This window comes from Meriones unguiculatus, chromosome 11 (assembly GCF_030254825.1).
Source record: "Meriones unguiculatus strain TT.TT164.6M chromosome 11, Bangor_MerUng_6.1, whole genome shotgun sequence".
NCBI classification, from domain to species: domain Eukaryota; kingdom Metazoa; phylum Chordata; class Mammalia; order Rodentia; family Muridae; genus Meriones; species Meriones unguiculatus.
The window spans coordinates 95,796,274-95,808,583 of record NC_083359.1 but is presented as its reverse complement, the minus strand read 5'-3'; the positions used below and the strand labels follow the sequence as shown (position 1 = coordinate 95,808,583).

The 12,310-nt window shown below is 41.8% G+C and overlaps 1 protein-coding gene across 5 annotated transcripts in view; it reads left to right on the top strand.

Moving 5' to 3' along the window:
• Positions 1 to 12,310, top strand: part of Pld5 (phospholipase D family member 5) — a 331,271-nt gene that overhangs the window by 295,540 nt on the left and 23,421 nt on the right. For all 5 annotated transcript variants that reach the window (XM_060364743.1, XM_060364739.1, XM_060364742.1 and 2 more), the window contains one exon: positions 8,246 to 8,443. In XM_060364743.1, the coding sequence (XP_060220726.1) occupies positions 8,246 to 8,443 (198 nt within the window). The remainder of the gene's footprint in view (positions 1 to 8,245; positions 8,444 to 12,310) is intronic.

Genomic DNA, 12,310 nt, shown 5'->3' with positions numbered 1-12,310 from the left:
TGAGATGGCAAATGATAGAGTGCTGTGTTTTCATAACTTTATTGGGAAGGGTCTTGCTTGATTCCCAACATTACAAGACATTATTTTATGACAAGTCATTTCCCTTTGGGAGCTTCCGTTTCCTTAGTTCGGAAACAAGGTTGAACTAGCTGTCCTCAGATTCTTGCATCTTTGCCTATCTCTCCTATGAGTCCTGTTTCTTCTGGAAGGCTCCATTCTCATGTGGCAGACATAGAAAACAGAACAACACTGAATTCAGTGGTACCGTACACCTACTTGTGAGTAAGGAGCTGGGAGAGTGGGTGTGTCTTTGGTCAGGAGTCTGTCTTGGATCTCCCAATGTGCTATTATTCTTTTATCACCGATACCAAAAGGTTCACCTTCAAGGTTGAAATAAAATGGAGCTAGCGCTCACAGTAATTAAGTTTCCTGCAGTAACTCAAGTTATTAATCAGCAGCTAACTGGGCATCTGGAAGTTGTTCACAGTTCCAGGATCTTTTGTCTTTGTCAGGAAATTTTTAAGAATACTTGTTTACAATGCTATAAAATTATGGAAACCACAGCCCAGACATGTAAGGATGATAAATTAAGCTATGGTTTGGCTAGTTGCATTAATTACTCTGAAGTACAGCAGACAATGAGCTGATGCCTTTCTACTCCCTGTGATGCAGACAAGAGTATCCATCAATGATTGCCCTGGCTGCTGTGCCACAAACCCATCCAGACTAGCTGTTAAATTTCCACTGTTTGTGTCCTAGTGACAAGAAATCTCTTCATTAATTCTCATCACCACCTTCCACAAGTCCTAAGAAAACAATAAGTAGAGATGGGTTCTGTGTATAGTGGCAGAGCACTCTTTAACCCCTGAACTAAGGGACAACGGCAAGAGGATCACTGTACTTTCGAGGCCAGCCTTGTCTACATAACAGTTTCCAGGCCAGCCATGACTGCATTGTGAAACCCTATCTCAAACAAATCAACAGAGGTAAAAGAAAAATATCTAGTGTGACATCATGCTTTCTCTAACTTTTACTTATTTTTGAGATACAGAACACCTGATCAGACAAAAAGAGGACATAGAAATGAACAGCAAGATCTGGCCTTCACTTCCAGGAAGTGCCCTGGCTCAAGTACTCTGCTTAGGAAAGGACTCTTTCTTCAATAAACATTGCACATTTTCTCTCATTATTGGAGGCTGCATCTTATATGATACATAAACTCATCTTGTTTTATATGACATGAAAATAGAAGCAGAACTGTCTAGGGGATGAAGGAGACTGAAAAAATAAAAAAGATAGAGAAAGAAGAGGGTAGAAAGGCAGGTGGAGAAACAGTCTATGCTTTTATTAAAACATCCTTATAAAATCCAGTACTGCATACAAATGAAATGATACATCTACAACACAATCTCTACACCTAAAGCCCAGAGAACATCACAGAAAAGGAGTTGGTTTCTGCTACTTCTAGATAGGACAAGAAATTTATACTCAGAGACTATCAACAATATGGTTGCCTAAATAAGACCAATACAGTGACTCTACCATTGTATACCATGTCAACATGGATGGGAGAAATTTCATGACTCCAGGGCCCTACATGAAACATCTACAGGAAATTAATGGCTTCTGAGAGAGGGAGATTCAGTCATCTTCAAGGATGAGCTCCTGGGTAGGCTAGCCAATCCAAGCGGTGAGCCACAAACACATTACATCTGGGCAACACTAAGTAGACTTTAAGTAATACTAAGTAGGTTTTATTTATATGTTCATGTGGGAAGGGGTTTGTCTGTGTTTGTGTCTCTTTGTGTGTGCATATGTGAGTGTTCTAATGTGCTTGTGCATGCACTGTATGTGCGTGTGTGTGTGTGTTTGGTGTGTGTATCAATAATCAGTGAATTTGAAATGGAGTCGGGGGGCACCAGAGGAGCTAGATGATGTGAACACAGTACTCATGTATGAAATTCTCAAGAACATTAAACTCTTAAGAAATTAAAGATGCAAATAAATGAAAGACATTCCTCCCTATAGAAGTATTTCTACAAATGCAATATCCAGCTGTCGCTAAGTTCTATAAGCTCGGCTTCCTTCCTTGCTATGCATCTGTGTAAGCCATTTAGTTGCCCTGCACATCAGTTTCCACATGTATGTGGTGGATTCCAAGAGAAGTTTAAGAAAGCATCTATGCTGCACCACTAGTCACAATAGCCAGGTATCCACAAGCAGCTCAACAGACTGAAAAAAAAAAGGGGGGGGGATTAAATGTACAATGAAGGAGGACAAATTGGGCCATTTCTATGAAGATGAATGCAACAGATCATGACATTATGTGAACTGCATCACTCAGGAAAACAAATGTCATGCTTTTTCACACTTGTAGATCTCCTATTTTATATAGATATATAAAACTGTATGCTACATAAGACATGAAAATAGAAGTGAGACTGCCTCACAGAAATGAACAGAAATAACGAGGCAGAGAGATGAGAAAGGGCAGGAGAGGGTGCATGTGCTCCAAGGACATGATATACTTATATAAAAACGTCTCTGTGGAACTCATCACCGCTTGTTCCAGCATAAAAGGATGCCCGTTAAAGAAATGATTTTAAGCCACAGATGTGTGGAACATTTGGAGCAGTCCCCAGAACACAGTGACCAAGGAGTGCTGCTTCTGTTACTCCCAACCCCCCCCCAGAAGCAGGTTGGGAACATGTCCCGGATCCTATGGAGGCTTCATCAAGGCTCCCACACTTCAGTGCCCCAGTGCAGAGAACAAGGAAGAACCATTAAGACAAATTGAACTCTGGGCAAAATAATCACTGTATTGCAGCACGTTGATCACATGGTGTGGTCACCTGAGGTCTTGGGTCCCTCTTAGCACCATAGGATAGTTTGTCCATTTTGTGAGAATGAAAAGAAAAAAGTGACCTCATCCTTAGGATAATTCTCTTCCAAGAATAATCAGCAGATAAGCCATCGGCATTCTCAGAATGGCTTTATTTCCAACAGATAAACCACTCATCAATCAATTTAACTTAATTGTGTCTGTATTGATTGCTGAATGCCTCAACTGAAAAGACAGTTGGGTATTGCAGTGACATGTGTGCTCAGGCTGGGCCAGGCTGAGCACCAGCCACGGGGCACAGGCTGGCGAGGTTGGACTTGATGCCAGGACAATATTAAATATGGCTCTATCCACCTACTGTGCCTTTAGCTCCCCTACCATATACATTGAAATTCACCAGAGATAAAAATCTCTCTTGATGTTGCCCACTGCTGGCATTTTGGGGTTTGTTTTATGCATCTATCCAGAGTCGGTTCTCTGTGTTAAAAATCTACAAGACAAAAGCCAGTTTCATTCAACATTACATTTTCAATAGCAGTCTCTATCCATCATGTATTTTATGCCTGAGTGTGAATTTTCCCTTACAGTATCATTTTGAACACTTATTTCCCAGCTGGTGACACTGTGTTGGGAGCTGTGGAGCCTCTTGGGCATGAGGCCTAACTGTCAGATAGGGGCCACAGGGACTATAAGCAGAGATGGGGCAACTTGAGTATTCTCAGCTTCCTCATCTGTGAAGATTTGAGGAAGGTGGGTCACAGAAACCCTTCTCCCCCCAGACCAAGCTAATCCCAGCTACCATGATGGACCATGAATATCCCCATAAACTAGAGCCCAAATAATCCTTCTTCCCTTGATTTACAGCCTGTCAGGTATTTGGTCACAGTGATGAAAAAATGACTAATGTAATATATAATAAATAGAAATGTGCTTCTGTAATGTTGAGTTTGAGCCTCTGCATCTCTAGAGAGTGGGGCTGAGCTTTCTCTTTTGTCTTCATATTCTATAGCTATCAGTGGACCCCAGAATAGAGTGAGTCTAAGCAGTGTAGCCAAAACTCCCAAACCACCCGATGGTTCACACAGCAGGGGGAAAGGGGATGCCGACTCTTTGCTTATGTTTAATCACTGAAATAAAGAAGCCAGAGTAAGAGTGACTCTAGAAAGAGGGCCAGCTTGCATGAGGTGAGGAAAGTCAGGGGAGGAGGGAGGCTGAGGATGTTTAAAATCATGCTTCCCTCCATTTCATCACATCTTAAAGGAGGAAATATTACTCATGATTCTGGGTGCCATGATATAAGCATTTTTTTTTATTTCATGCTCCCAATTTTCTCATTAGTCTTTGAAGATTTGACTCACCATAGCCCAGATTGAAGTGTGTGGCAGCATGCATTTCCAGGTGAACTCTATCACAGAGAGAGAGAGAGACCAGAACTGTCTGGAGAGGACTATTTGGTTTTACGTGCCAGCAGGCAAGCCTCTTGCAATTATACCATCCTCCTCTGCGCTGGTCCAGAGGAATCACTATTGCTTTTCATTTGTTCATTTCCCTCTGTGCTGTTGCCAACTTGATCTAGAGTGATTCTGAATACCTAGCACTTTGTCTAAAAGTAACTCACTGAACATCACACACTGTTGCTGAACTGTCTGTCCTCAGAGGACTATTGCGTTGGTGGAGGGATCAGGTAGTGTCACTGCCCCCGGCCAAAGGCCAAGGAGAATAGAGAGGCAGCCAGCTGTTGTAAGGGGTTCTAGGGTTTGTTATGGTTTGGGGGTTTCGGTTGGGTGGTTTGGGGAAGTTCTTGAGGAAACAGGGCTTTATTCATTATTGGATGCTGGTGGGAGGGAGGGAGATTCTGTGATTGGATGTCATAGTAAGTCCCATCTACACAGGTGGCAATAAGGAGGTAAGCAAAACTGTAGTGAATGAACCATGCTGAGTCAGCTTGAATGAGGGATGCTTGGTCAGTTCCATGGCTTGAATGATGCTCACATTTGTGTATATGTTCAGTCATAATTAAAAGGACTCGATCCATCAAGAACACCCAATGGAGTGGCCTTGTCTGTGACAGTGTTCTATAAAACAGTTTGACAGAGAGCCTAAGGCTCAAACCAGATGCCAGAAACACTGCGACCTGACGAAGGGCTGTGTGCTGGTCCCCAGGTGTCATGGCTGCTTCTAGGTGACATGAAAGAAGTTGGAGAGCTTGTCCACAGCCACACCGCTAACAAACTGAGGGGCCACAAAGTTAATGCAATTCTTTCTGTCCCTGAGATTAGCCATATAGTAGTGATACAAGCTCATGGAAAAGTCTGTTTTATCTGCCTGATTTCCCAGGAGAGTCCCTCTGAGCTTCTTGGCAGGATCCACAGAGAAAAGTACATTCAGTCTTGAGAACAGTGCTGTCTGCTGATCTCAGGAAGATCCCAAGCCCAATTAATTTACCTAATTTCAGTGGCAGCCATCCCCCTCCCTTTCCCACGTCTCTGGAGGAGATGGGCTTTTGTTCACCTAATCACACCTATGTGAAGAAACACTGTTAACTGATGACGTCAAGTGTGGCTTGTCTTAGATTGTATCATAATTTTGTGATACCTGATACTTCTCTTCTGAGATTTTATGCTGCATGTCCTGAAATGGAGACAGTACTAGCTTCAGGGTTGGGTAACAGGAGCTGGTCAGAAATTGTCTGCTGGTTGAATGTTTGGCCCTTGAAATAACTATCAGCCCAGAATTCAAACAAGCTGTGTTCTAACCAGACATCCTCACAGGAGACCAACCTAATGCCCCCTGATTCTGAGACTTGAAATTAACAGAACAGCCCTTGTGGTGCCAGAGCCCTGGAATAGCAAAGCTGAAAATGGTCATAGAGAGACACCTGACAAGGCTAGCCTGAGACCCATCTGGAGACTTCCACAAGCCTGACGTTCAATCATCAATGCAAATGTCTGGTCTTAGATGGGGCAGTGAGCTGTCTCTCTTCTGCCGAAGCTCCCTACACAGACAATGGCGTGTAAAGCCTAACATGGGGTATGTTTTCAGTGGTAGACTGAAGGGAGCAGATGATTTCCTCAGTGAGTGTGTATTGCAGTCATGAACACATAAAGGCATGTTATTTAAACACTCAGCTAAACAGCAGTGTTTGTCACTGAGGACTCTGCAGAGAGTTACCTCACCATGAGGAATCATTAAGAGTAACTGTGGAGTTCTGGAGAATAAGCTCAGTGGTTAAAAAGTACTTACTGCTCCTGCAAAGGACCCAGGTTTGGTTCCCAGCACCCCCAGCGTCTGTAACTCCAGTTCCTAGAGATCTGATGTTCTCTTCTGGCTTCTGCAGAAACTTCATGCATATGGTGTACATAAAATTCACAGAAGACCACAAATATATAATTAAAAGATAATTCTTTTAAAGGAAAAGGTTTATTTTGGCCTGAGATGGCTCAGTGGCTAAGGGTGCTTACTGCTCTTTCAGGTACCATGAAATTTGTTTTCTAGTACTCATGTCAAAGAGGTTCACAGCTGCTTATGACTCTAGACCCAGGGAATCTGATATCTTCTTCTAGACTTCTCAGGCATCTGCACTCATACAAGCACATATTCACACACAGACACATGCATCACACATAATTAAAAATAAATGCTTTTAAAACAGTTATTATGGATGGTTCCTGTCAATCTCCGAAACTAGGAAACACAAGTAAGTATGGAAATTGCCCTGTTAGATGCTGCCAGAGCCTGAGGACCGAATGCCCTGACTTTAGCTGCCCGCATCTTTTCAACTCTTCTCCACACTATAGCCAAAAGAAAATCCTCAAATCACAATCAGACAATTCATCTCCCCCTGTTACCTGCCTCCCATGGCCTTCAGTAGAAACATCAAATTCCTCATCCCAGCCCCAAATTCCCTGGGTTCCAACATCACCCTCTAGTTCTATCCCTGTTGTCTAAAAGAGACATCTGAACACTTAGAACTCCATATACATTCTCCCTCTTTTCTCACCTCCAGCCACTCAGCTCTGATTAGATGCCCCATACCTTGTCTTTTTATATTCCTAAACCACCTGCCCACTGAAACCTTTCATTTTCTCTACCTTAATGCATTTGTTCCTCTGACTATAATACTGAATCCTGAAGAAATACTTGTGCAAACACACACAAACATATGTCCAAGGACATTTATGGTTTTTTTTTCTGCATTAGCAAGAAAATAGAGATAAGTTCTTGAATGGTTTAAATAATCAGTGTGTTATATCTATTTGGTGGTTGTTGCAAAGCTAGAAAGATGAAGACAGATCAGAAGAGATGCACATGGAAAGTCACTGATGAGCTGGTTCATAGTATGTCGTAATGGGAGCCCTGGGGCTCAAGGACATACATATTCCTACTTGGCCAGCAGCCTTTCCCGGAGAAAGGAATATTCACATTCCTGGGCTTTGGCTCCTCCATAGCCCAGGACTCCCAAACAATGTTTAGTTGAGAGATCAAGTCATAGAAAGCATGCACATGAGTGTCCTGCTCTTTTCCAATCAAAGTTTTACATTTTTCCTTTGGGTATATCAAATATAATGAGTTTCCACAAAGACACGGTAGACTCAGAGAAAGCCATTGCAGTCTTCGCCTGGGCATATCTAACCACCGTTCACAAAACCTGCAATCAAATTTCTTAATTTGCCACTGATTTGATCTGACTTGTAATTTTACTTAACTGTTTGGATTTCACTTTCCTTCTCACACACTGAGGAAAGAGGGACAAAAAAATATACCTCCATGGTCTCTTTAGTACAGGGCGTTACTCTACCACTGTTGAGGAGGGTGCAATTTTAGCGAGAGCAACAATTGCCATAATTTTTAATGGCTATAAGCACTGTTCTTATATTAACCAGTTTGTCATAGCAACTACAGCTATGCACTTAACACTATTACATCCATTTTATGTAAGAAGACACTGAAGGCCTAAGATGAAGTATATTAGCCCCAAATTACACAGCTCTAACACTGTGGAGCTGGGGCCAATTTCCAGGCAGCGTGGTTCCAGAATCTGTGATGATATCCGCTCTGTGGTTGCGATGGAGAGCCATTGTCTTGTTGCTAAAGTATTCATTTAAAAAAAATGGTGTTGGGAAAGGGGAGTGTGAAAAGCCAATATTAAATCCATAGCTGGTAAAATTGTCTCTGTAAAAGGCCAAATGCAAAAAGAGAGGGAAAGTTCTATTCCTGTGTATGAACATTGTAGGATACATTTCTCCTAGATGCTATAATGTGGTTCTATCTACATACTTCTGTATAACAAAAAAAAAGTATTAAAAAAGATGCCTCTTCTTCAGCATTCCTATGCATTTTTTCCTCTGAAAATAACAGCATCAACTGCACCCCATGTTGATGCTCTCGATTTTAATTTCACAGATGAAAGAACTCGGCGTCATCTTCTACAACTGCAGCTGCCTGGTCCTAGACCTACAAAGGATATTCGCTTTGTACAGCTCACTCAAGTTCAAGAGCAGAGTACCTCAGACCTGGTCCAAGAGACTCTACGGAGTCTATGACAATGAGAAGAAGCTCCAGCTCCAGCTGAACGAAACCAAGTCACAGGCCTTTGTGTCGGTGAGTCACGTACCCTCGCTGCTACACTCCCCAACTTTTGCCCTCCAAAGGCTATGTACACTGGCCCCTCCTACTCTTCCAGATGCCCCTCCCCACATCACATCCCAACCTCAAAGCCTTTTCTTTCTTATAACCCACCATGTCCAGCTGACGCTGCCCACGTGGCCATGGGCATAAGGCCATTGACTAGAGCATGGGCAGCATACCGAAGGCCTCTGAGGGAAAACTGACCCTCCTAGAATGCTGGGTGGCTTGACACCTTGCAGGTCTTATGGGCGACATCAACTGCTGTGAATCTGTAAGCACAACAGCCCTGTCGTGTCCAGAAGATGCTATTGCTCAGCAGTCCCCATTGGCTCCTACAATATTTCTTCACTTTTTATTGCAACTTCCCTGAGTCCTTGGGGGAGGCGTGAAAAAGATCCCGTCGTGGCCATTTTACAAAAAAAGGAGGGTAAAGTTGTTTGTCTAAAATAAAAAATTCCTATAAATGTGGAGAGCAGAAAATGGGTGTGAAGGACTTCGATGGAGCAGTGAGGCTTTTTTTTTTAAGGTGGAGAATGCAGCAAGTAGAATCACCTCAGAGAACCTTTCAGAAGCAGCGTTTTCTTTGCATCTCAAGATAACAATAGCTGACAACACGTGCTGGAGAGGTTGTGGAGAAAGGGGAACCCTCCTCCACTGCTGGTGGGAATGCAAACTTGTACAACCACTCTGGAAATCAATCTGGTGCCTTCTCAAACAACTAGAAATAGCGCTTCCTCAAGGTCCAGCTATACCACTCCTAGGCACATATCCAAAAGATGTTCGAGTATACAACAAGGACATTTGCTCAACCATGTTTGTAGCACTTTTATTCGTAATAGCCAGAAGCTGGAAACAACCCAGATGTCCATCAACGGAGGAATGGATACAGAAATTGTGGTATTCTTACACAATGAAACACTACTCAGCAATTAAGAACAAGGAAATCATGAAATTTGCAGGCAGATGGTGGGATCTAGAAAAGATCATCCTGAGTGAGGTATCCCAGGAGCAGAAAGACACACACACTTACTTATAAGTGAGGGAAGGAGGGAGAGTCTTATGGGGGGATACAAAGTTAATAAAGTGTAATTAATAAAAAAAATTTAAAAAAAGCTAAGCAAGAAGGACAAAAAAAAAAGATTCCCTCTTCTCAAATATGTCTAAGTTTGTGTCAAATTGACAAAACACAATCAGCACACTCATATGCAATTTAGATTTATGTGTGTACATATATATATATAGATAGAGAGAGAGAGATGTATTTGTCAATGTGTATACACACACATACAAACACATCACAACAACCTGGGTTTGAGAAAATACATACATATATGTATATATTCTCTAAGAACATATGTCTTCTTGGAGAAGTCTTGCCATCAGAACTGGGCCTCTTGCTCTTACCCTAGTGTTTACCAGGACTTTGCAATTATTTGTTTATGATTATTTCCCCATAATTTTATAAGGCTCTAAAAAGTACATATCTTCTTTATAATTGATATTCCTAGGACCTCCCTTGACTCTTTGAAAGCAGAAGTAAATAAATAAATGTTAGACTGGGTTGATTGGTAGTGATATTGTTGGAAAGTTCCAGAACATATATAGCTTTTTCAGTAATATATGCCAAGCAAATGCCAAGGCAAACTAATTTAAGTTCAATATATTTGTTGCAAAAAAAAAAATCTGAAAATAGTACATCATATTTTTGGAAGCTGACAGTCCAAAACTAAGTTGAACACATGCAGAGAATATCTGAAGACTTGAAAAATCATCAGTCCTAAAATTACAGTTTTGGATCCTAACTTACTACAATTAAATACCAATTTCCAGTTATGCGATAAGTAGAGTGTTGATCATTCATAACTCAGTACGATTAGATATAAATTTCCAGATAGGATATAAATAGAAAATTACTTATAATTTTCTCATGAACCACAAATTGGTTCTTGGTTAGATTGACCTACATGACTTCTAATGACTGGGTTCAACCGAGATGGATGGTGGTGGGAGTTGTGTCTTGTAGATTTTTTTTTTTTTCACTGACCTTAATGTACTTGAAAAAATTACACGTTTGCTTTCTGGGGCAAAGCTTAGTTTTCTCACAGTCTGTTTATATTGATCTGGTTGCAAGGCAGGTTTCATTTCTTGTTCTTATTCAGTTCATCTGCCCATCAGTCATGGAGACTGAGCTGTATCAGATGAGAATGGACGACACTCCTCATCAGGAGTGCTGTGGGAAAAAAAATATGCTATATTCCTTCTTAAAGCTTCCACTTTATTTTAATACTTGTATCTTAACATTTTACGTTTAGCACTTTATTGAGATATGTTCTTTACTGTGAAGTTAGTCCTTTTAGAGTTTATAATTCCATGAGCTTTCTTATATCCACAGGTTCTGCAGTCATCAGCACTGTCAAATTTCAGAATGCTTTCTTTGCCACAAGGGAACACCCGTAATCATCAGCAGTTACATCCTGTTTTCCCATCCCTCAGCCCTGGCAACCTCTCATCTAGACCCTCATGGATGTACCCTTCCAGGGGGATTTTATTTAAATGTAGTGTTGCAAAATGTAATCTTTTGTGACTATTTTTCTTTTCGCTTAGCATGTTCCAAGAAGGTTTTAGCATAGATTTATAGGTACTTACTCTTTTCTTTTTATGACTAAATAATATTGCATTGTAAATAAGCCGTATTTTAAGTGTCTGTTGGTTAATAGATGTTTGGTGTTTCTGTCTTCCAGCTCTTGTGCCTATGGCCCCTGTGAACATTCATATCCAAGATTCTATCTAAACACCCCTCCTTTTGTTTTTGTTTTTTTTCAGGTTTTTGAGGTTTACGCTTAGGGATAGAATTGCTCAGTGTTGACCATTTTGAGATACTGTTAAACCGTTTTTCCAAATGGGTTGCGCCATTGCCAGGCGTCTGCGTTCCTGTCAGCACTTGTCATTTCTGTCCCACATCAACCTTCTAGTGGGCATGAGATTGGTGTCACTGGTGCTGACTGCATCTTTGAGTTGTACCCAGTGTCCACCGCGAGATCCCTTAGGGGAGTCCTCTACGTTCTCCTTATGTGGCCAATTTGCAGATGGGCCATTTGCAAATCTCTTACCCCATTCTGTGGGTTTTCTTTCCCTGTTTGGTTATATCTCAGTGTTTATCTTCTAGAAAGACAGCGCGAACCTTCTAGAGACCAGGAGACCAGAGTGGAGTAAATCAGAAACCTACCAACTTTCTACACAGTGCATTCCAATTGAGTGTGCAAAATAAAATATGCATACATCCAGCCCTTCCTGATCCATGGGTGTCTCAGGAGTTCCTAATTGGTAAAAAGGCATAAAACGGGCTCTGTAGTTGTGCCTTCTACTCCAGCTGTGGAATAAAGAACCACCTCAGCAGGCTTATCGCATTTCTTCTAGAGCGCTGAGGAGAACGTAGGAGCCACCTTTGTGCGGTGGGAAGTGGTTCGCATCCTAGCTGAGCAGTACACCTCTCTTTCATGGCTTTGTGTGTTAAGAAACATTTACAGTGTTTATAAAGGTAGAGCCAAGCTCCTAAGTGCAAAGACACTGGTGTAAACCATCACGCCTTCACGTCACAAACACACAGAGCGCCCGCCAAGCCCCAGGCATTGCGTAGGGGAAACTCAGACAAGACTGAGGCAGATAAATGCTAACAAAGATGTTCACACGTGTTTGGGGGGGGGGGAAAGTTTCACTCTTGTGAAGCTTCTCCAATTAGGAACGGAGGGAGGCCGGGGTGAGACAAACCTGCAACATTTATCAATTTATGTCACACATTCATGTTCATTTCACAGCTGCTTACTGAACATGCGATATGCA